General features: G+C 42.5%; 1 protein-coding gene across 1 annotated transcript in view; it reads left to right on the forward strand.

The window, feature by feature from the left end:
• The window catches only part of SLC28A2 (solute carrier family 28 member 2), a 29,305-nt gene extending 9,026 nt beyond the window's left edge, over positions 1 to 20,279 (forward strand). The window contains exons 3-17 of the mRNA XM_004380745.3: positions 3,683 to 3,774; positions 4,740 to 4,923; positions 6,650 to 6,791; positions 8,157 to 8,270; positions 8,609 to 8,686; positions 9,644 to 9,724; positions 10,166 to 10,246; positions 12,740 to 12,865; positions 12,951 to 13,081; positions 13,499 to 13,667; positions 13,877 to 14,074; positions 14,912 to 14,993; positions 16,307 to 16,405; positions 16,623 to 16,734; positions 20,162 to 20,279. Coding sequence (XP_004380802.3) covers positions 3,683 to 3,774; positions 4,740 to 4,923; positions 6,650 to 6,791; positions 8,157 to 8,270; positions 8,609 to 8,686; positions 9,644 to 9,724; positions 10,166 to 10,246; positions 12,740 to 12,865; positions 12,951 to 13,081; positions 13,499 to 13,667; positions 13,877 to 14,074; positions 14,912 to 14,993; positions 16,307 to 16,405; positions 16,623 to 16,734; positions 20,162 to 20,279 — 1,807 coding nt within the window. The remainder of the gene's footprint in view (positions 1 to 3,682; positions 3,775 to 4,739; positions 4,924 to 6,649; positions 6,792 to 8,156; positions 8,271 to 8,608; positions 8,687 to 9,643; positions 9,725 to 10,165; positions 10,247 to 12,739; positions 12,866 to 12,950; positions 13,082 to 13,498; positions 13,668 to 13,876; positions 14,075 to 14,911; positions 14,994 to 16,306; positions 16,406 to 16,622; positions 16,735 to 20,161) is intronic.
• Positions 20,280 to 25,151: the final 4,872 nt, after the last annotated feature.

Below are 25,151 nucleotides of genomic sequence, written 5' to 3' on the forward strand. Positions count from 1 at the left end.
TGTTTGTGGCACTTGCTACAGCCACCAGGGCGGGTCGGTAATCCATGCAGGGCATGTTCCAGTAGGCAGTGCCTGTGCTGCTTGGTGGTGTGATGCTAAGTGCACAGTGCAGGTAGGCAGGATGGAGGGGGGAGATTGTGATGTATGGAGCTGAGATGGGTATGGGAGAGAGGAGAGAGGAACAGGAGCCAAAAACATATGAACAAACAAAAAAGAGTGCTAGGGAAGCTTGCCGTTGGAGTGGAGAGATGAGAGACTATGAAATGGAGCAAAATAAAAAGGGGAAAAAGAAGGAAAAAATAGAAAAGAATGAATAAATAAAAATTAGAAAGAAAAAAGAACAGCAAAGCTCCCAGTGATCCCACTGGTGCGGTACGAGGTCTGGGGAAGTTGTTCCCAGATGTTGCAGTACAGCCTGGCTAGAAGGCATGGAGAAATTCAGTGCCAGGTATTCAGGGGACAGGAAGAGAAGGAAAGTATAGAGAGATGAGAAACTGAGTAACGAAGAAAGACCAAAAGGGAAAAAGAGGGAAAAGAAAACAAATTAAAAAAAAAAAAGAACAAGAAATCCCCCCAAAAAAGGGGGAAAAAAAACACGAATAAAAAAAAAAAAAAGAAATGCCCTTAGGGATCCCTCTGCAGTCTGCGCAAGCTAAAGGGGTAGATCCCAAGCCGCATAGCACTGCCCAGCCAGAAAGGGCTCCCAACACGAGAAAAGGAAAATAAAACACACAAACAATTCAAAACAAACAAACAAAAGCCCGGGGACCCAACCAGCAAGGCAGCCCTGACCGGGAAGCAGTTCCACACTCGAATGGAGCTCTGCAGCCCCCCCGGAAGAAGCAAAGATGGCACACGGAGCCAAGTATTTAAGCGAAAGGAGGGGGAGGTGGTGAGAGGTAAGGAAGAAATCAAAAGAAGCAGAAAAAAGCAACACCAGCAGCCAACAAATGGCACTCAGGGAGTCGGTCAGTGCGGGCGGGTGAAATCCAAGCAGCCGGTGCTTCCCAGCCAAGAGACTATGGCGGCTGGAAGCAGAGGAGGCTGAGTGGGGGTGAAGAAGGGTGGGGGGTGGGAAAGTGTATATCGCCAATTACCAGTTGTTTTGTCTCCTCCTGGAAGCTCTGTGAAGCTGCTTTCTCGTACCCCCTATTTGCTGGTCTCTGATAGGAGCCTAAGATGGCGGATCCATGCTGCGTTAGCTGATAGGGGACCTCTGCATGAACCTCTCCTTGCTCTCCATTCTCTATCAGTTTTCTCACTCCGTTTGGTGCTTGGCTGAGTTCTTTATCTCTTCATTTGATGGTTTAGGGTTTCAGAATTGCTGTTTTCTCTGTTTGGCTTAGTTTTTCGGATCTTTGCTGTGGAGGGATGGCTTGGTGCTTCTGACTAGAGCCCCATGTTGCCAGAAGTCCTGTGTTTGTTATCTTAATGAGGCAGGACTTGAGATATAAAGGAGATTAAACAAGAGAGCGGAGTAGAGATGGGGTAAGATAGATGCCAAGACACATGGAGATCTCTAAGGAACCAGGAAGCTGATGGTGAAGAGACAAGGACCTTCCCACTTGTGGTATTTCTGTTATAGCAGTGCTATACAACTAAGACATCTGTAGGCCTAGTTATCTGCCTCCTCTCTATTCTCTTAGCAATCATATCTTTGGAATTCTGGAATGACCTCTCTGGAATTCTGGTTTTACATCTCTAACTCGAAGCAACATGGATTAATAGACTTTAGCCTGGCAACCCTGTGTTTTAAATCCTAACTCTGCCACCTGTAGGCAGTCTGTTTCCTTGCTTATAAATTTGTGGTAATAATACTAATCTTGCGGTATTTTTGGAGGAGGACTGATGAGGTCTGTGCAGTACCTGGTAGAAGGTGCTTAATAAACAGTAGTATCTGGCTCTTCTTTTTTTTCACAGGCAAACTTTTTGAAAAGTAGTCTACGTGTGTTCACACTCACTCCTTAATCCACTGCAATTCAGCTTTCACCCAATCCCTGTGTGTAAACAACTCTCAGGCAATATCAGTCACCTTCTCATTGCCAAATCTAGCTTTTCCTTCTTCCTCATCATGCTACCCGATTTTCTACACCATTGAATATGGCTGACCTCTCCTCCTTCTTGAAGACCACTTCTCTTTTTGGCTTCTCCTCGTAGCTCTCCATCCTCTCCTACTAAGTCTACTATATCTTCTGCCAGCTTTTTAAGAGTAACTGTTCTGACTTCCAAAGAGGATGGTGGTGGAGTACAGAAACCTGGCAGGGAAAGGTGGAGATGGCAAGACGGGTGGGTATAAGCCATACAGATTACCAGGAAGGTGGTCTGGAAGGGTGCCCAGGCTTGGCCATGTTATATATCAATCCAATTCCCAAATGAAGGATTTTAGGCAGCCCATTCCTGCAGAAAGGAGAGATAAGACAGGGAGGAGACAGGAGTAAAAGAAGGCTTTATTAAAGAACAGAGAGCATGTTAGATGGCAGAGGCAGCAATGGAGAAAGAGCCATGGGAATCTGGGGGCCAAGACCCCAGGGCATTAGGAGTTAGTGGCTGGTCCTCAGCCTTGGTTGAACTGTCCTGCCTTAGCATCATGGCCATATTGGAAACTTTGTGCTGGGCTCACTTTCTTTAGAGCTTCTGAGAGTTTGGAAATTAGAACATTTTAGCTGATATGACTACAGTGTGCCCAAGATACTTTAGGAGTGCAGAGAAAGGTGAACCTGGGGTCTAGGTAAGATACAGCCTGGGATGGTGGTTAAGAGCTCAGATTCTGGAGGCAGACGACTGAGTTTACATTCTGACTTTGCCCCTTACAGTCTCTGTGACCCTGGGAAAGTTAGTTAACTTCTTTGTCAGTTTCCATATCTGTAAAATGGGTCCTTAGGAGTAGTCAGTGAGTTAATATTTGTAAAGTTATTAGACACAGAGCTCAGCACATTGTTGTTGTTAGTTGCCATTGAGTTGATTCTGACTCATGGTGACCCCATGTGTAGAGTAGAAGTGCTCCATAGGGTTTTCAAGGCTGTGACCTTTCGGGAGCAGATTGTCAGGCCTGTCTTCCAAGGTGCCTCTGTATGGGTTCAAACCGCCAACCTTTGTGGTAGTAGTCAAGTAGTAGTCAAGCGCTTAGCCATTTGTGCCAACCAGGAACTCCCTCCAGTGCGTAGAAAGCACTATACAAATATTTGTTAAAACAACTTGAATAGCCTTATTTACTGGGCACCTTCTCTCAGGCCTGCCCACAAAGGGACTCCTGAGTGTGGTGGTGTTTTCCTTTCTGTCTGTCAGTGCACATCTGACTGACTGTTCAGGGCTATGGGTTTGTGTAGTTTTTAGCGAAGACTGCTCAAAGCTGCCTCTCAGAAGAATAGACTCCTTTATGAATATCGAAAACAAGCAAGCAACCCACCGTCCCTTGGGAACAGGGGAAGGAGTAAGTCCCAGGAGTCTATCCCTGATATGACCAGTGTCTACTTCTGTGGTAGATTACCAAGGATACTGCTAGTCCAGGCTGGGCAGGGTTATTTAGACCTGCTGCCCACTGGCAAGGTTTGGTCTGGCCCTTTTGGCATTGCCAGAACACCACCTAACTTCCCCCTGACTGAATAGTTTTTCTTTTAACTAAGATCAAATTCTCCTGTGGCATGGAGTAATTTTTGTATCTCAATTTTTGGGTTCTCATCAGGAGGAACCGACGGCCTCTCATCAAGGCGAGACATTTCTGCAAAACACATGCTGGCTTGTTCAAGAGAATGCTGGTGGGCCTGTTTTGTTTAGGTGAGATATTGAGAATGCAGGGAAGTGAGAAACACAGTCATTTTAGAAATACCACCTCTTGTCGAGATGCTTACCATATGCAAAACAATTTTCTACACAAACTGACCCAAAGGGCTGTTTGATGTATGGGTCCTAATTACTTGAAGGTGAAACATACTTTATTGAGTTGCACTTCTAGGAATAAGTAAAATCTGAGAATAAACTATTTTTCAAAACTGTACAATTTGATAGACTTAAGTACTTCAGAGAATACAGGCATATCTCTTTTTCAGTATCTTCTTTTATACAGGGTATGGTTCTTGTAGTCTTTACAAGAGAAGCTGGTGTTATACATTTCTTATTTGCCAGTTTCCTAGTAAGAGCAATGATATAAAATGTTTTTAAAAGACAGCAAAACTCTGTTTAAAATACACTGTTAGTGATGAAGGGGCCTTAATGTCAACAGGAGAGGCAGCTGGGATGGTGAGAACCAAAATGATATTTTTGTAGGGAGCCAGGGAGCCATGGGTGAGGACCATATGGCTGTTGTCTTCAGTGGTAGCCTTGTTACCACATTTTTTACCACATGGCTTTGCTCAAGAGGAAAGGTTAAAATGATGAGTTATAAAGTTTGGAGGAAAGGTGATTGACTTTTGAAGAGTCTAATGGTGGATGCTGATCAAATCTACTCCAAGGTGCAGCAAGAGGACATCAGCTAAAATGGAAAGGGTGAGGTATCATTAGGACAAGTGAAAATGTGCAATCACCAAAGTAAGTAGGACTCTCCTTGGGAATCCTTAAGAAGAGAACAGTTAGACATCTATCCTAGCCTTGAAAACTGCAGTTTAGTCTGACTATTAGGGCTGGGTGGCGTGGTCTCTGGAGGGTTCTTCTTGGTGTAAGTCCCAGATGTTCATGTCTGGAGCTTCATTTGCCCCTTGGAAGCTCTACCTTGTTAATCCTTACACTGCACCATCTCTTTTTAGCATATGCTGCTTACTTCCTGGCAGCTTGCATTTTGGATTTTCAGAGGACACTGGCCTTGTTCATTCTCACTTGTTTGGTGCTCTTTATCCTGGCTCACCGCTTACTGAAGAGGCTGTTGGGTAAAAAGTTAACAAGATGTCTGAAGCCCTTTGAAAACTCCCGCCTGAAGCTCTGGTTGAAATGGTAAGAGAAGCATGTCAATATCCCTGGCCCCATGGCTTGTCCCAAACCCAGTCTGCTTCCCTTTTTCTCTCTCAGTAGTTTCTGAGATGTCTGTCAGGCCCTCACCCATGCTTTTAGGCCCTCACCCATATTTTTCAGAACCAAAGCCACCACCACCACCAGTTGCCATGGAGTTGACTCCAATTCATGGTGACCCCATGAGTGCTCAGAGTAGAACTGTGCTCCACCAGGTTTTCAATGGCTGAAGAGTCTAGTGGTTGCCAGACCTTTCTTCTGAGGTGCCCCTGGGTAGACTTGAACCAACAACCTTTCGGTTAGCAGCCAAGCACATTAACCATTTGTACCACCAAGGGACTCCGGAATGAAGAAGGCACAGAGAGCAAGTATCTGTGGGCCTCTGAGTGCTGAACTTCAGTCCAGTTTCTTGTAGCCTTGTGTCTTAACAGTACACAGCAGGAGCTGAGTTTCAGAGAAGAGGATCAGTTCGTTTATTATCAGGGCCCTTGTCAGAAATGAGAAAAAGCGTACTCCTCTTCAATGAAGTAATCAGAACAAAGACACTTAGAGCTGTATTAGCTAACACATTGACTTGGCAGCCATATTTGTCTCCCTTAGTTCCCTGATACTTTTTATGCTTTTTTTCACTCTAGTCCTCCAGACTTCCTGCACCCACTGGTGTCTTTTACATTTCCTTAGAATTTAAGGAGCAAACTTACTATTGAGTGTATATTGAACTGGATTTCTACAGCAGCCACAGCTCATCTAACTAACTGTGGCATGCACATGTCCTTTGATCACAGGCCAGGGGTGAGAGAATAACTTTCGACTGTCTTTAAACTTTCTCTTTTCTGCCATTCTCCAATGGATGCCCAAAAAATTGGTGTTAAGGATGAATTCAAAAGCAACGATTTGGAGAAACCACACCAGACTACCACCTAAATTTTGGATCATTCATTTATTTGACACTAGGGGGTAGTAGAGCTAAAAGGACTTTATTCATTAGCAATAGGGATTTTATTCACTTTATGTGAAATGGGTTTACAGTGAGGACAGCTCCAAAATTCAACGCTGACCTGGAATGCCTTTTGTTATTATTGCTCCTGAGGCATCTCAATGGACAACAGGTTCTTTTGTTTTGTTTTTTGATCTCCCTTCTAATTCTTTCCCTTAAACTTAATTGATTTGTTCAAGACCTGAGGAAACCAGTTTGTGTATTGATCAAGTGTGTGGTACATTAAGGGTACATAAGTAGTTAAGGGTATCTAAGACATAGAAGTAGTTTGTAGTTTGATGTTTACTCTTACCCTTGGGGATGTGGTTGGAAAATTGGGTGGAAGAGATCCATGGCGGGGCCAATGCATACTTTTCCACCTTTTCCTTTTTATATTTTGGTTATTCATTGGAACAGTCATAAAGAATGGGTCCTTATATCACATATTACTGATACAGAAACTGGAGGGACAGGAAGTCATGTGATCTGTGTCCTCGGATTGAAATCTTTCAATTTTGTTCTGTGAGTAAAAGAGTTGGGGTGGGGGGTGGGGAGTGGTAGCTAGGGAGCTACCAGATAAACAATCGTCAAGGTATGTTTCTGTGTCTAATCTACAATGAACTATTGAGTTATTTCAGTTATCTTTGGGGTGAACTGCTATGTTTTGAGGTAAAGTGAATTATTTGTCCTTCATTCACGGAGTCAATGACATAGTCTTTGGCATTCCCTCTTCAGGGTGTTTGGCGGACTCTCCTTGATTCGTCTTATCCTGTGGCTGGCTCTAGACACAGCTCAAAGGCCAGAGCAGCTGATATCCTCCGCAGGAATCTGCATGTTCATCGTCAGCCTCTTTGCCTGCTCCAAACACCACAGTGCAGTGAGTTTTGAGCATGCAGGTTAGGCATAGTAACACATAGCCAAGGGCCAAGTACTAATTGCAAAGTACATGTGCCAAGTATTAATTACAAAGTGTCTTAGTTTTCTAGGACTGCCATGACAAAATACTGCAAACTGGGAGGTTTTAAAGAACAGGGACTTTATTTTCTCACAGTTTTGGAGGGTAGAAGCCCAAATCAGGGCATGAGCTCTAGAGGAGATTTCTTCCTTGTTGGTACACCTGGGCGTTCCTTGGTGTTCGTTGATGTATGGAGGGATCTTCACATGGTCTCTTCCCCCTGCCTGTTTCTCTGTGTCTATTCTGCTCTTTTTATAAGATACTACTCAGAAGGGATTAGTTTTAGGACTCGCCTTGTCACAAAAAATAACAATATCAGAGCTCTATTTGCAAACAGGGTCACATTCACAGGTACAGGGATTAGGACTCTGACATATAATTTCAGGGAACACAATTTAATCCATAAAACAAAGGCATAGAACTAAGTTCTTAACATCCTCTGGTATTTGCCTCCTTTGAGGATTTTTGCTTCTAAGGGAAATTTTAAAGATTTCAGAGGCCCTAGACCAGTTATTTTCAAACTGATTCATTCACGAGTCTTGATATCAATTTTGTGGATATCACAAAATTGCTGTTAAGTGCCATCGAGTCAGTTCCGACTCATAGCAACCCCATGTACAACAGAATGGAACACTGCCTGGTCCTGCGCCATCTTCACAGTCATTGATAGGTTTGAGCTCATTGTTGTAGCCATTATGTCAATCCATCTCATCAAGGGTCTTCCTCTTTTTTACTGACCCTCTACCTTACCACGTGTGATGTCCTGCTCCAGGGACTGGTCCCTCCTGATAACATGTCCAAAGTATGTGAGATGAAGTCTCGCCATCCTCACATCCAAGGAGCATTCTGGCTGTACTTCTTCCAAGACTGACTTCCAAGAATCTAGGCCAGCATTAAAGAAAGAGTGAAACAAAAAATAAAGAAAAAAAGAAAGTAGAATACAAAGATAAATCAGCTTGCATTGTATATAGTAATGTTGAAGTATTGGTTTATGAAACTTTTATTTGTATGTATGTATGTTTGTGTAAGTGTCATCTAACATCTAGACACATTTTTAAAAATCTTATGGGCATATTTGGCTCTTTACATTTTGCTACCATATTCCCCCTTACTATGCTCCCTACTCCTTACTCCATTTTATCCCAGGTTTACTATTAACATCTTATGTTGGTTCTAACCAGAGTACATGTATGTAAATGATGAAGTACCCATATTTAAAACCACAAGCAGGTAATAGGCAAGTAGGATTTAGAACTAACATTGGAATAACTTTCTTATTGATCCCAGGTGTCCTGGAGGACAGTGCTTTGGGGCCTGGGTCTTCAATTTTTCTTTGGGACCTTGATCATCAGAACTGACCCTGGATTTATTGCATTCCAGTGGCTGGGAGACCAGATTCAGGTATGAGAAATTGAATGTGAGGGCTCTGCTCTTTTAGAACCCAAGGGAAAGGAGTTTGTGGGGGAAGTGCTAGGAGATCGAGCTGTCTTGTTAATGATGGTGGTGGGAGATCTGGTGGGAAAGGAGAGAGTATACTGAGGTATAACTAAGAGTAGGAGTAAAGAAAGCTGCTAAGTCCTTCTGTTGTTCAATGAGCAGTTCATGGGGTTGTAGTCTGTCATACTGTCAAAGGGAGGCCAACCTCAGTAACAGTAGTAAGACCTAATCATGTGTGAGGCTGATCCAATTTTCTCCTATGTCCTTCCTGGATTCACTCTTGTTCTCTTTCTTTCCTTCAGATTTTCCTGAACTACACTGTGGCTGGATCTAGTTTTGTCTTTGGGGATAAGCTGGTCAAGAATGTCTTTGCTTTTCAGGTTGTATCTGCTTTATAAACAGGAATGAGGGTCAGTGGGTGGTAAAGCAGAGGATGAATATGTATATTTCAAGAGATCAGCCAACCTGTATACCAATTTGACCATAAGGAGAGGATTTAATCCCAATAGAGGGAATAGCATCAATCTCTTATACTTTAATAGTTACCATCCTGAAATTGGATGAAATCAGGGTCCGGCTAGAAAGGCTCCAATAAGATCTCTTTGTGGCTTAGTACTGATGGAATAATAGATTCCCAATGCATCTTTAATTTATTCCTAGACTAGTTTGCATTTAAATATCCACTGAGTGTCTCCACTGTTCAGATACTCTTGGGATGTTGAGAGCTTAATTTGGAGGCCTGACACATAGAGTCTGCTTGTCATGGATTGTATTGTGTCCCCTAAAAATATCTGTCAACTTGGCTAGGCTGTGAGTCCCAGTGTTGTGTGATTGTCCACCATTTTGTCATCTGATGTGATTTTTCTGTGTGTTGTAAATCCTATCTCTATGATGTTAATGAGGCAGGATTGGAGGCAGTTATGTTAATGAGGCAGGACTCAATCTACAAGATTAGGTTGTATCTTAAGCCAATCTCTTTTGAGGTATAAAAGAGAAGTGAGCAGAGAGACATGGGAACCTCAGGCCACCAAGAAACAAGAGCCAGGAGAATAGTGCTCCCTTTGGACCCAGGGTCCCTGCGCTGAGTAGCTCCTCAACCGGGAAAGATTGATAACAAGGACCTTTCCCCAGAGCTGACACACAGAGAAAGCATTCCCCTGGAGCTAGTACCCTTAATTTGGACTTCTAGCCTTCTAGACTGTGAGAGAATAAATTTCCCTTTGTTAAAGCCATCCACTTGTGGTATTTCTGTTATAGCAGCACTAGACACCACGTAAGGTATACATGAGCACATGCGATGTAATGTCTTACCAGCTGCTCCATAATTCTCTCTACAGGCCTTACCCATCATCCTTTTCTTTGGATGCATGATGTCCATGCTCTACTATCTGGGCCTTGTGCAGTGGGTGGTTCAGAAGGTGAGTCATGCTACTATACCAGTCAGGAGATGAACCTTTATCTTGTGATCTGTCAAGAGACATGAAGATGAGAATTCCTTTGGAAAAATGCTCATATGTAAGATCTGGAGAAAGTTAGAACCAATGTGAAAAGGTAAATTCTTCCAAGCATGCTTAATATCAAATGGTCAGGCCCAGGGCCTAGACAGGCAGAGAGGAAGAGCAGGAAGAGGAAATGGGCCAGACTGTCCTTTCATACTGAGTTTTAGTTTATTTGCTCTAAAAGCCAAGAGGCCGGAGTTCTGGTCCAGGCTCTGTTTGTAAGCTGCTTCGTGGCCTTGGGCTGTTCACTGTACTTCTCTAGGCCTCAGTTTTCTTATAAAACAGAGAGGTAGGGGTTTTGCTGGACACTTTCTAGGATGCCTACTAATGCTAATGGCTTACGTCCCTGTATCCCTTTAGATGGCTTGGTGTTTGCAAGTCACCCTAGGCACTACCGCAGCTGAGACCCTGGCTGTGGCAGGAAGCGTCCTTGTGGGTATGGTAAGTACCCAGCGGCCTTGTTGTTTTCTTTTCTCTGTGGAACTGAGAGCTTGGCAGAAAACAGGCTGAGAAAAGTCTGCTTTCCTTCTGAAAATGCAGATAAACGAAGGCTGTGTGGGCAGCCAATGGCTGATGAGAAAAAACCTCAGAAGCTCACAGGGGCTCAGCTCATTGCTTTCACCATTCATGCCTGATAATACTTATCTGGGCATTCTTTTTTTTTTTTTTTATTGTACTTCAGGTGAAGGTTTACAGAACAAATAGTTTCTCATTAAACAGTAGTACACATATGGTTTTATGACATTGGTTAACCCTACAACATGTCAACCCTCTCCCTTTTTTTTTTTTTTTGGTGAAAATATATGTAGCCAAAGATACACCATTTCAAAAATTTCCACATGCACAGTTCAGTGACATCGACTATGCTCTTCCAGTTGTGCTGCTATTCTCACTTTAGATGAAGGTTTACAGAACAATATAGTTTCTCATTAAACAGTTAGTACACATGTTGCCCTATGACAATGGTTAACAACCCCACTACACGTCAACACTGTCCTTACTCAACCTTGGGTTCCCTATCACCAGCTTTCCTGTCCCCTTCTGCCTTCTAGACCTTGTCCCTGGACTGCTGTGCCTCATTAGTCCCATTTTGTTTTATGGGGCTGTCCAATCCCCGGCTGAACGGTGAACCTTGGAAGTGACTTTACCACTGAGCTAAAAGGGTGTCTGGCGGCCATACTCTCGGGGTTTGTCTAGTCTCTTTTAGGCCAGTAAATCTGGTCTTTTTTTTTGTGTGTGTTAGAATTTTGTTCTACGTCCTTCTCCAGCTCTGTCCAGAACCCTCTGTTGTGTTCCCGGTCACAGCAGTCTGTGGTGGTAGCCGGGCACCATCTAGCTGTACTGGACTCAGTCTGGAGGAGGCCTTGGTAGCTGTGGACAATTAGTCCTTAGGACTAATCTTTCCCTTGTATCCTGTTCTCTTCATTCTCCCTTGCTCCCAAAGAGGTGAGACTAGTGGAATATCTTACATGGCTACTCACAGGCTTTTAGGACCCCAGATGCTACTCACCGAGGTAGAATGTAGAACATTGTCTTTATAAACTGTGTTATGCCAATTGAGCTAGATGTTCCCCAAGACCATGGTCCCCACAGCACTCCGCTTATCTGAGCATTCTTAATCTGGACATACTTAGCGACAGATCCAACTTCTTACACAGGAGTTTAGGGGAATGTCCTGGTCCATAGTTTATGTCCCGTGAGGAGCTAAGAAGTGTGTTTAATATTCTGGTTTCTCCTGTGACTTCTGTGGCCCTCATTTTCCAGGGTCTCTAAGGAGACACATCTTGCCTTGCTGATAGCTAACACCAAGCTTCTTCCACATGTTACTTGCTTGGCACGTTTTTCTGTATGGAGTAGGTGCTCAATATATGCTATTGGCCTATCAGCTCAATGGTAAGACCCGTGGCTTGTCAAATTGACAAGGAGTTAGTATTGAGGTCTTTCTTTCTCTCCCAAGGCCTAGAACCTGCTTCTGAAATGTTCTCAGAGTATTTCTGGATACTTCTACCTTAGCACTCACCTCACCACATTTTGCTAAAATTATCCATAATCAGTTTCCTCTTCTAGACTCTAAGCTTCTAAGAGTAGGAACTTTGCCTTATTCACATTAATATTATTAATATCAAGTAATATCATTATTTCCATTATAGTTGTTCCATTCCCATTAACCTAGTCTTACTTCCCCTCCCCACCCCCCAACCTTCTCTTCTATGCTTTAGAGTAATTGTTGACCATTTGGTCTCGCATAGATGATTTTTTAAAAGAGTGTAATACTCAAGGGTGATATTCAATACTTTATGAGCTAACCTGATATTTAGGTAAAAGTTGACTTGAAGGGATAGTTTCGGCTCAGTGTTTAAAGAATATCTCAGGGCAATAGTCTTGGGGATTCCTCCTGTCTCAGTGAGTCCAGTAAACCTGAATTTTTTTGAAAATTTGAAGTTCTGTCCATGTTTTTCTCTCTTTCTATCAGGATCCATCTGTTGTGGTCCTGATCAGAATGCATGGTAGTGGTAGCCAGGCACCATCTAGTTCTTCTAGTTTCAGGGTAGAGGAGGCCGTGGTTCACGTAGACAATTAGCCCCGTACACCAGTTCTTTCTCTGAATCTTGGGTTTCCTTCTTTCTCTTTTGCTCCAGATGAGTAGGGAGCTCTTCTATAATATTTTAAAATTTAAATGGTTAAGACAAACACATACGACAGGTGAGAGCAATGCCAGCCAGAATATAATTAGGTGCCGAGGGAGTGAGGCAGGAGCTGGGAGGGCCTGAGAGCAGAGCTCAGTGCTCACCAGGTGGGGCTTTATTCTCACTAGAATAGAGCTCATGCTGGAGAAGTGTGTGTCTAATGCACCCAGTCCCAGGGGCTGGGGTGGGCACTCTGTGGTGGGAAGCATACCCTCTTAGAATCTGACTGGCTTCTCCTTGTTTATAGACAGAGGCACCTCTGCTCATCCGCCCATACCTTGGAGACATGACACTCTCTGAAATGCATGCAGTGATGACTGGAGGGTTTGCTACCACTTCAGGCACTGTATTGGGAGCCTACATATCCTCTGGGGTAGGTATGGTGTGCTTGGTCACTCCTGAGTGAGCCCAAGTTCTGGATTCTGCAGAGACACTGACCCCCATGTCTGGCCTTACAGATCAGCCCGGCATTCTTGATTTCTGCCTCTGTGATGGCTGCCCCTTGTGCTCTTGCCTTGTCAAAGCTGGTATATCCAGAAGTGGAAGAGTCTAAGTTCAAGAGTGAGGAGGGGGTAAAACTGACCCATGGGTGAGTCCACTGAGGGATATAACTTTGGAGATGGTGAGGTCAGATGCAAAGTCAAGTGATGCTGTAGTGGCAGAGGCCTCAAGTCTCCCTCAGGGGGAATAATAATTCCACATCCTCTCTTGCCTGTCTCTGCCACTAGCTGATCATGTTGATTTCCTTGTTTTTTTAAAACCCTACCACCTGCTGCTAGCTTTTGCATGCCGTATCCTCTGTCTTTGGTCTCAGTGCAATTTCATGGCAACTATATGTGACACTGCTTCAAAGTAATGTCAACTGATAGGGTTGCTAAGGAACCCTATTACCGCTCAAACTGACCTTGCACCATCCTCCTATTATAGAGACTGTGGGGTTTCTCTTCTCTGAGGGCTGAGACTACTCTAGACACCACAATCTTCCCCTCATGCCCTATAACCACAGGAAGGAGAGGAATATCCTGGAAGCTGCCAGCAATGGAGCCACAGATGCCATAGGCCTTGTTACTAACGTAGCAGCCAACCTGATCGCCTTTTTGGCTGTGTTGACCTTCATTAATGCTGCCCTCGCCTGGCTAGGGGAATTGGTGGAGATACAGGGGCTCAGTTTCCAGGTAAAAGATCACATTTGTTGGGATGTTCCCCTGGGATGCAGAAAAATGGTCCTTGAGCTGTGCATGTCATTCTGACCTATAGGAAGCTAAGAGAAAGCATGAATTGGAGAAAGGTGGAGGGGATTGAGTCAAGGTTCAAGAAAGTCCTTGATCCCTGACTGTTGTTATTTGTTTCTTCTCTTCCCGGAGTCTCTCTTTCTTTCCCTTAGCTCATTTGCTCCTATATTCTAAGGCCCATGGTCTTCATGATGGGTATAGAGTGGGCAGACTGTCCAATAGTGGCTGAGATGGTGGGAATCAAGGTTTTCGTAAATGAGTTTGTGGCCTATCAGCAACTGTCTCAATACAAGCACAAACGTCTCTCTGGAGTGGAAGAGTGGATTGGGGGTGAGAAACAGTGGATTTCGGTGAGTAGCATCCAGAAAGCCATACATATAAGGTCTCAGCCGTGGCTGTGTGCGGGCAGACAGAAAGTGCTACACAAAAGTTTGTTGCAGACCCACAGATCCTTTCCAGTGCCCCAGGCCTAACCACAAAGCAGCATAAAAGTATGCTCAGCAACCTCTGTATCCCTTATCTGAGCTACCCTGAGGTCTGCGTGCTATTTCTCCCCCACCCTCTGACCCAGTATCTCTCTATAACGTAATTATTGGGTCTTTGCCATTGGGGCAGTTTAGGGAGGACACTAATTTTGATGGTTTAAGGCCCCCTTCTTCACTTATGGAGTCGCTGGGTGGCACAAACTGTTAAGCACTCCACTACTAACCGAAAGGTTGGCAGTTTGAACCAACCCAGAGATGCCTTGGAAGAAAGGCCTGATGATCTGCTTCTGAAAGGTCACAGCCTTGAAAACCCTATGGAACACAGTTCTACTCTGCAACACATGGGGTCACCATGAGTTGGGATTGACTCTACAGCAAAGGGTTTGTTTGTTTTTCTTCACTTATAAGTTCAATTTCCTATAAACTTCTCTCTCTAGCTCCTCCCTCCCTCCCAATCATCCTCATTCCTAGGTCTTTTCCTTATTCTTTGGCTTCAACAAGAGCAGCATGGGACAAAGAGGTTCATGGTGGTTTCCATGTCACTATCCCGACCATTGCTCGGAAGCAGCGATTTCCTGAGCGTCCTTTCCACGTTCTTTAGTATGAAAAGATCGGGGGATCTACGTACTCTGAAACTTCTATCATGATTATAATGCTGCACACACAGGACTGAGTTTATTTCTTTACTTTTGTTTTCTCTAGGAGAGAGCTGAAATCATTACAGCATTTTCACTCTGTGGATTTTCCAATCTTAGTTCCGTGGGAATCACACTGGGAGGCTTGAGTGAGTTAAATCATCTTCCTAGCTCTCGCAAAGCCCGCCAGACCCCAGCTTCTGTAGTGGACAGTCCCGGCGCTTCAGTACAAGTTGAGACCAGACAGAGAAACTGATGTGAAACGGCCCCTCTCAGACTGCTGTTAATTAGGAGCCGAGACAATCATGCTATCTTGCTATGCATGGAGCCCAGGCTAGGTTTACAATCTCAACTACAGCAAGTTTTTTCCTTTGGGTTGGAGGCCCAAATGACCAATTTTATTTTTATTTTCCCTATATAGGAGAAAGTGTTATAATGATATTACTTCTATTTGTTCTTAATTCAGCAGTGAGGTACTTTCTGAAATTCGGTTACACAGTAGTTGTCTTCACAGAGGCAGAAGCTGCACACGGAAGCAAAAGACAGAAGCAGCAGACGCATATGGCAGATAGATAGTAAGAGCGAGTGGTGGACAGTGTTGGATTAAAAACTGCAAGCCACTAGGTGTAGGAGTAGTAAGTATTTGAAGCAGATGTAGATATATGTAGGCTGCTAGAGATATTGCTGAATGTGGGTGATGGTTGGAGAAAATAGTATGAGGAAACTGGAAGTGTCCTTGAGGGCAGGGACAGTGGAAATGACTAGCAGATTCTAAGTGTTTGGAAGATCCAAGTTAGAACTGGATCTTGGAAGGAATGGAGAATAAGAAGAAATAGAGCTCAGTGGTCCATTTTTTATGGCAGTCACATTGCCGTATTTGGTAGTTGACTGAACGATTTAAAGGTGAAATAATATCCTTCAGTTTATCTTTTTCCATTCTGCTAAACACTTGTCTGTATCATTTCAATACTGTTGCCCAAATATTGTCTGATTATGAGATTGTCATCTAGAAGTGGGATATGCATTGTGTGGCTAAGGCTTAGGTGAATGCTGCCCTCCTTATTCTTCTGTGGCAAAATAGTCCCCCTAATTCTAATCCAAACTTAAGAGTGCAGATATCAACTGATGAACATCCAGGCATTTGCACTTGTCTGGAGCAACCCAGAGCTTTGCTTGATCCAGATACAGCCTGAGAATAATCACAGAATCATTGAAGTTGCCTGACCTAGTTAGGGCCAGACACACAATCCTTGACCTGAGGAATGTCTGAGTTAGTGATCCCTCAGGACTAACGTATATATACATTCCTTACAGTACCACTGGCAAGCCTCTGAGGCTTGGTGGTAAGGATGCTATTCATCTGCTATGTTTTTTCCTCTGCATTCTTCTAAATGGGAACTATGGAAGGTATCTGATTGCCTGGTGGAGAAGAGATCTAGTTATTTTGTTTTCTTGTCTGCAGCATCAGTGGTACCCCACCGGAAGAGTGACCTGTCCAAGATTGTGGTCAGTGCCGTCCTCACGGGGGCCTCCGTATCCCTTATCAATGCCTGTGTGGCAGGTAGGTGCCTCAGCTTGTCTCTTGGCAGAAATCACTTACCTACGTCATGACAGGAGCTCTCCCAGAATATTGATTTAACCATTAACCATCCATTTCACAGATGCATAGAAAAGTCACCTAATCTACAGAGTACTTCATTCACACCCAGAGAAAAAGTAAAGAGCCTTCAAGAGCATGTGCAAAATCCCCACCTTGGTATCTCTGTTTCCTTTTCCAGGAATCCTCTATGTCCCCAGAGGAGTGGGAGCTGACTGTGTCTCCTTCCTAAGCACAGTTTTCACCAACAGCAGCTATGAGACCTACATGTGCTGCAAAGAGCTCTTTCAGAGGTGAGCCCAGGATCTTTGCTGCCTCCTCTTATACTCTAGCCTCCACTCCAGAATCTTCTGGGGGGAAAAGAAATAAGGTATTGAGCATAATCATGTGGATGCTGTCTAGAGTGCATGAGAAGGGTGTTTGTGATGGTCTAGATCTGTGTTCTTTTCTCTTATTAGGTGCATCCTCACTATTATTAACTCTAGTATGGAGAATTGACAGGTTTTACCCGGATTGATGGGGTACTGGGAGGTAGAAGGGCAGGGAAAGAAGCAAGAAAGGCTGGTTTCCTTGATAAGAACTGTATTTATTGTGATTGGAATACAGATGGGTGTAAGCAAAGACTCAGCAATGGTTCTAAATGGTTAAAAAGTTAAGGGTGTCTTAAGACAGAGAAAAAGACAGAGGGGTAAAGTTGAATTGATAGAATCATGGTAAGTTCATATAGTATGAAAGTAAACTTGTTTACCAAATTCCAGAATATTAAAAGAAGAGAATATATCATGAAGCTACAAGACCTAGTTGTACAACACATAAAACACTCAAAAGGGAGGATTTTAGGAACTAGAATGTTTGGTGCCATCAAAGTAAATGTGTATGTATTGGTGGTGATGTACAGGTGAGTGAAGAGACTTCTGGGAGATGACACTGGAAGGTCATAAAAGACCTTGTATAAAATGCTAAGGAATTTAGATTTTGACCTGCAGAATTCTGAACACTAGAATGATCAGATATGCTTTTTCAAAAAATCGTTTTTGGTAGCCATTTAGATGGCAGGAGAACAATAAAAACACTGTTGTAATAGTCCACATGAGACATTATAAGGGCGGATAATAAGTGGTTATGAGGATGGAAATACATCAGACCAAGTAGAATCAACGGGATTGGTTATTGGCTGGATAGGAGGGAGGCGTGGGGTGAGAGAGAGAAATGAATCTCAAATGACTGTCTTCTTTCTGGCCCAGGCAAGTGGGTCTAAGGGTGCCATTCAATCACTGAGAGGAAGAGGACTAATTCCAGGAATGGGAGTAAGGAAGGAGATTATGGCTTAATTGATTTTTGGATATGTTAACTTGGAGGTATTTGTGGGACAACCATGTGAAGTGACTCATAAGCCAACTGGAATCTGGGGTTCAGAACAGAAATCAGAGCTAGAGATAAAGTGCAAGTTATTAAGTAGGTGATCTGTTCACAATATAGGTAAATGTTCAGGTGCTACCTGCTTAACAGGTTACTAGGCTAAGTTAACGCATGTTACCCTCTTGTGTGCGGAGGTTATCATCCAAAAAGGAATCCAATATCCTCCAAAAAATTATCTTTTTGGTGTATGTCTTAGTTATCTAGTGCTACTATAACAGAAATACCACAAGTGGATGGCTTTAACAAATAAAAATTTATTTTCTCACAGTTCAGGAGGCTGGAAGTCTGAATTCAGATAGCCAGCTCTAGGGAGAAAGGCTTTCTCTCTGTCAGCCTCTCTCCTTGCCTCTCTTCAGCTTCTGCTCCTGGGCAATCTTCACGTGGCTTGGCACCTGTCTCCCCTCACCTCTGCTTCTTTTGCATGCTTGTTTAATCTCTTTCATATCTCAAAGGAGATTGACTTAAGACACCCTCTACACTAATCCTGTCCATTAACATAACAAAGATAACCCATTCCCAAACAGGATTTTAACCACAGGCATAGATGTTAGGATTTACAATACATATTTTTGTGGGACACAATTTAATCCATAACAGTGTACTACTAGAAATGAATTATAAACTGGTTAGATTGTTGGTCTGGCACAGTTTTTTTTTTTTTAATTTTTTTTATTGTACTTTAGATGAAGGTTTACAGAACAAATAGTTTCTCATTAAACAGTCAGTACACATATTGTTTTATGACATTGGTTAACAACTCCATGACATGTCAACACTCTCGCTTCTCGACCTTGGAGGACTTTTTTTTGGTGAAAATATACATAGCCAAAGTTACATCATTTCAAAAATTTCTACATGTACAAGTCAGTGACATCGATTACATTCTTCCAGTTTGCTGCTATTCTCACTATCCTTTTCCAAATTATTCCATCACCATTATCTTCAACTCACTGCCCCCTAGGCTTCCCATCAAACCTTTTGAGTTGCTTTTGTCAATTTGATCTCACATAGATAATTCTTTTTTTTTTTTGTACCTTAGATGAAGGTTTGCAGAACAAATAGTTTCTCATTAAACAGTTAGTACACATATTGCCCTATGACAATGGTTAACAACCCCACGACATGTCAACACTGTCCCTTCTCAACCTTGGGTTCCCTATCATCAGCTTTCCTGTCCCCTCCTGCCTTCCAGGCCTTGTCGCTGGACTACTGTGCCCCATTAGTCCTGTTTTGTTTTATGAGGCTGTCCAATCCACGGCTGAATGGTGAACCTCGGGAGTGACTTCACCACTGAGCCAAAAGGGTGTCCAGGGGCCATACTCTTGGGGTTTCTCCAGTCTGTCAGGCCAGTAAATCTGGTCTTTTTGTTGTGAGTTAGAATCCTGTTCTACATCCTTTTCCAGCTCTGTCCAGGACCCTCTATTGTGATCTCGGTCAGAGCAGTCAGTGGTGGTAGCCGGGCACCATCTAGCTGTACTGGACTCAGTCTGGTGGGGGCCATGGTAGCTGTGGTCCATTAGTCCTTTGGACTAATCTTTCCCTTGTATCCTGTTCTCTTCATTCTCCCTTGCTCCCGAAGGGGTGAGACCAGTGGAGTATCTTAGATGGCTGCTCACAGGCTTTTAAGACCCTGGTCTAGCACGGTTTTGATTCCTATGTTCTTGCAGCGGTTCTATTGATGTCACTGTAAGCATAATCTATAGTGAATGAATAAAGTGAAAATTGTTCACTTTTGTTTAACAAAAGAGTTGTCTTTACATCACTGAACTTTACCGAAAAATTAACAAAATACTCTTTCTTGTTCATTTTGCCTTCAACCCTCCAACTGACTTTTTGTTTAAAGTCCCATACTAAAGATCATTAGCATCTAGAATCTGAAATATTTTTGTCCAATTAATTTATACTAATTAAGCCTGGGATGTTTTTCTTTCTCAAGAGGAAAGTGGCTTTGGGATGCCACCTCCCTGTTTTGAATAGATTCAATTCTAAATCACTTTGCAAAGCATTAGCTTCGCTTCAGTGATGTCTAGAAAGGAAATTCCCAAAAGGATTATGGTTAGGAATTGGGCAAAGGAACAGAACACATCGTATAGGGTTTCTTGCCACTATTATATTGGGCATGAATGAGAAAATAAACTTCATTAGGTCCTATTTATTGGGTCATTGCTGATGGATCCACTTATAGGTTTTGTGGTTGTTTTGTTTTGTTTTTTTCAGCTGCTTAGTACAACTTATTGATATAGTCTTGTTGCATTGTATTTTATCTGACCTACTATGTATCCCGCTGGCTTTTCATTTCAGTACTTCTCCAAATGGCACCCACGCACCTTCTTTTTCTGGTCCCTGGGAAGGCAATGAGTTCAGTGCCATGGCCCTTGCTAACTGCTGTGGAATCTACAACCATTCTACCTGTGTCTGAGGCTGGTCCATCTGGTCCATTTCCACAACAGTATTGATCCTGACAGCTTTTTGATGACAAACGTGTTTACGTACTTGGAGTAGCTGCTCTACAATTAACTCACCAAGATCTTTGACAGTAAATACAAAAGTTTTATTTTTGGTATCCCAATAATGACAATTAATATTTGTCTTTGTATTATATGAACTGAATAGGAAATTCTTCATGGGCCCTACCTGAGCTTAGGTTTGAAATAGTAAATATTACCATGTCAAGAAAAATCTTGTTCCCGGTTGCCATCTTAAAAATTATGTGATGCGATGTGCTATAAATGTGATTTGGCATATAACGTGTACTGAAGGGGAGAAAAGCTGTACACCTACTTCTCACTTATTAACTACTTCGTTATCAGACATTTGGCATTTACAATAATAAAAAATCTAATATCTGACTATTTTTCTCATTAAAGACATATAGCTGTTGGTAATGAACCCCAAGGTATGAGGCGAGCACAACATTGGCTGTGATGATTAAGCTTATGTGCCAGCTTGGCTGGGCCATGATTCTCAGTGGTTTGGCAGTTATGTAATGATGTAATTTGGCAATTATGTAATGATATAGTCATCCTCCATTTTGTGATCCGATGTGGTCATTCTCCATTTTCACATAACACTTATTTTTGCATAATGACCTGGTCTTTGGAATCTAACCATGTCAATAAGTGAAGAGTGGGTATATTTCTTGAAGTTCTGTGGGTGAGCTGGGATTTATGTTACTAAAGTTACATATGAAAGGTACATGACTATTTAATGATAAGATTTTTTTAGTTGTCACACATTTATAAACCTGCATACTCCTTAGCATCATTACACAATAAACAGAAAATAATATTTCTTGTATACAAACTTCTAAGGAATACTCATTTCTTAAAGGTCTTACTTTGCTTTAGCGCTATGTTTGCTTCAAGTTTATAGGGAATCTTTTAGAACAGTGATTTTCAACAGGAAGGGGTGCGGTTTTGCCTCCCAGGACACATTCAGCAATGACTGGAGACACTGGTTATCACAACCGTCATCTAGTAGGTGGAGATCAGGGATGCTACTCAACATCCTACAATGCAACAGTTGACACCCACAACAAAGAATTACCTGGCCCAAAATGCCAACAGTGCTAAGGTTGAGAAACTCTGATTTAAAATATTTATATACTTATTTTATTTAATATTATTTATCATATTAATCATAAAGCTTTAAGGAAGAGTTTCAAAAGGATGTAGGGGTTCCTCAAAAAGTTAAACATAGAATTATCATATAGCACTACAACCTACTCCTAGGTATATACCCCAAAGAATTTAACACAAGTTCTCAAACAAGTGCATGCACATGCATATTCATAGGAGTACTATTCACAATAGCCAGATAAATGGTGGAAATAGTCCAAATGTCCATCAATGGACGAATAGATGAAATTGTAGTATACACATACAATGGAATATTATTCAGTCATGAAAAGAATGAAGTACTGATACATGTATGTATGAATCTCCAAAACAAGCGAAAGAAGCCAGACACAAAAGGTCACATATTGTATGATTCCATTTATATGAAATGTCCAGAATAGATAAATCCATAGAGACAGAATGCAGATTGGTGGTTGCCGGGGGCTGGGGGGAGGGGAAATAGGGAGTGACTGTTCTATGGGTAAGGGGTTTTACTTTGAAGTGATGGAAATATTTTGGAACTAGATGAAGGTGATGGTTGCATAACACTGTGAATGTACCAAATACCACTGAATGGTTTAAAATGGTTGGTTTTATGTTATATAAATTTTACCTCAAGAAATAATTTTAATAATAATTTTTAAATAGAAGTAGTTACTTGTATGTTCTGTTAGCTAATCCACCTCCTCCCACTTCCCAATTCTCTGAGCTCGGAAACTTGATTTCTTCTCAGTTTACATCCCTATTCCCTGCCCCATGTTTTCCAAACTTGACTTAAAAGAAAAAAGAGGGCTCAATAAACTGCTTCTTGAAACTGCAGATTTTACCCTATGCCTGGTTTCTTTCTGAGAGGTAGCAGTGTGTAGTGGTTGGTGGTACTGAATACCAAGCCAGATTACTTGAGTTCTGATTCAGGCTCTGTCACTTATCACCAGGGTGATCTTGGGCAAATTTCTCATGCCGTGGCAACCTCATCTATAAAATGGGGATAATGGTATCTCCTTTATAGAGTTGTTGTGAGATTATTGAAAAGGGATCAATAGAGACCACTCACCGTAAGCCCAATGTAAGGGTTATTACTATTATGAAGGCATGGCTAGCAATTTGTTGAGTTAAGCATGAAATTTAGAAGTCCCTCGATGGCGCAAATGGTTAATGCGCTTGGCTGCTAACTGAAAGGTTGGAGGTTCAAGTCCACCTAGAGATTTCCAAGGGGAAAAAAGACCTGGTGATCTACTTCTGAAAAATCAGCTATTGAAAACCCAGTGGAAGATAGTTCTACTGTGACATACATGGAGTCACCATGAGTTGGAATTGACTCAACTGCAGCTGTTTAACTTTCAGAAGTAGATCACCAGAACTTTCTTCCTAGTTTGTCTTGGTCTGGAAGCTTTGCTGAAATCTGTCCACCACAGGGGTGACCATGCTGGTATTTGAAATACTGGTGGCATAGCTTCCAGCATCATAGTAACACACAAGCCACCACAGTATGACAAACTGAGAGACTGGTGGTGGAGTTAAAATATTAGGACCCTAAATAAAGAGCTTTGCTCCTTTTTACATGAACATTTGAGACCGATCATACTCCAAGCACTGCCTAAGGTGCTTTACATTTTTTTTGTCCCCTTTAATCTATACAACAACTCTTTGAGGAAGGTACTATAATTACCCTAGTTTTCCAAAGGAGGAAAAATAGGCTTAGAGAGATTAGTAGTTTGCCCAGAGTCACATAGTAACTGACAGGTCTGGGGTTTGAGCCCAGGGACTGCCTGACTCCAAAGGCCTTGTCCTTAACCCCTGTCTATTCTCATACCTTCTCATCCCTCCTTGCTTTCCTTCCTTCTCCTTGTTCCAGTCCAGTTCCTCAAGGTGTCCACCAAACCAAAAAACCAAACCTATTGCTGTTGAGTCGATTTCGACTCATGGTGACCCTATAGGACAGAGTAGAACTGCCCCACAGGGTTTCCAAGGAGCGTCTGGTGGATTTGAACTGCGGACCTTTTGGTTAGCACCTGAGCTCTTAACCACTGTGCCACCAGGGCTCCCAAGGTCAACCAGTTTAGCCCAAGTGAGCTCTCCAGCTTCTAAACTCAATGTATTTATTCTTTCTGAACTGTTTGTGTGTCTATCATGTCCTGCTGTGTGGCATCTTTTGTATTTTTGTTTTCTACTGCTATTTGTCTTCTATTGTAGCAAGTAGAAAAGTGGTTGCTGTAAAAGCTGGCAATTCCATCCGAGCGAGAATTGTCTTTATTTAGCAAGTTACTTTGATCAGCTTTTCAATGTGGAGCTCCCTGAAGGCAGAGACCACATCTGTTTTGTTACCAAAGCCTGAAGAGCTAGCAGAGTGCCTAGCAAAGAAATAGATGTTTAATATTTGTTGAATAAATAAAAAAGATGAAACTCCTAAGGCTTGGGCCTGAATATCTGGAGCAAAATGAAAGGAAAGAAATTGAGTGTTAAATGAAAGAACATATGTAAAGGGCTTATACTGCCTGGTAGAGTAAGATTTTGATAGTTGTTATTTATTATTGCTAATGGTTAATGCACTTGGCTGCTAATCAAAAGGTTCAAGTCCATCCAGAGGTGCCTTGGAAGAAAGGTCTGGAGATCAACTTTGAAAAAATTCAACCATTGAAAACCCTATGGAGCACAGGTCTACTCTGACACACAGTTGCCATGAGTTGGGGTTGACTTGATGACAATGTTATTTATTATTGCTAAGAACTGAGCAGGGGGACTTGTGGATAACAGGTAGAAAGAGGCAAAGCAAAAGAAAGAAAAAATGGTGCAAAGGGGTGCTGGACTAGGGTTGCTTGTGAAGAACTGGCCAGAAAGGACTTTTCAGAAGAGAAAATGGGTAAAGGACATTTGAGAACAGTGATGCCTAATATTTACTCTGCTGCAAACCCCTCCCCCCCAATTTCTTGCCCTCTTGAGCAAAAGTTCACTATCCATATGGTCTGGTGCAGTGGTATTTTAAAGAATTCAAGACTCCAGGTGGTATCCTACGTAGATGGTGTAGTGTAGGTAAGCGGCCCAATCATCAGGGATAGCGTACTCAGCAGAAGGGTTAAAACGGACTATAGATTACAAGGAGAAAGATAAGGTATCCAAGAAACCTCAGATATATTGGGAGTGATGCTGGTCTTTCCCATTATGTATAGAATGGAAGTTGTTTTAGTTATCTAGTGTTGCTATAACAGAAATACCACATGTGGATGGTTTTAACAAAGAGAAATTTATTTTCTCACAGTCTAGGAAGCTAAAAGTCTGAATTCAGGGTGCCAGCTTCAGGGGAAGGCTTTCTCTCTCTGTCGTTCTGGAGGAAGGTCCTTGTCATCAATCTTCCCTTGGTCTAAGAGCTTCTGCGCGCTGGAACCTCAGGTCCAAAGGACATGCTTTGCTCCCAGCACTGCTTTCTTGGTGGTATGAGGTCCCCATGTCTCTCTCCTCGCTTCTCTCTTTTCTATCTCAAAAGAGATTGGCTTAAGACAAAATCTAATCTTGTAGATTGAGTCCTGCCTTATTAACATAACTGCCACTAATCCCGTCTCTTTAACGTCATAGAGATAGGATTTACACACATAGGAAAATCACATCAGTTGACAAAATGGTAGACAATCACACAATACTGGGAATCATGGCCTAATCAAGTTTACCCACATTTTGGG

This window comes from Trichechus manatus, unplaced genomic scaffold, assembly GCF_000243295.1.
Source record: "Trichechus manatus latirostris isolate Lorelei unplaced genomic scaffold, TriManLat1.0 scaffold00076, whole genome shotgun sequence".
Lineage (NCBI taxonomy): Eukaryota > Metazoa > Chordata > Mammalia > Sirenia > Trichechidae > Trichechus > Trichechus manatus.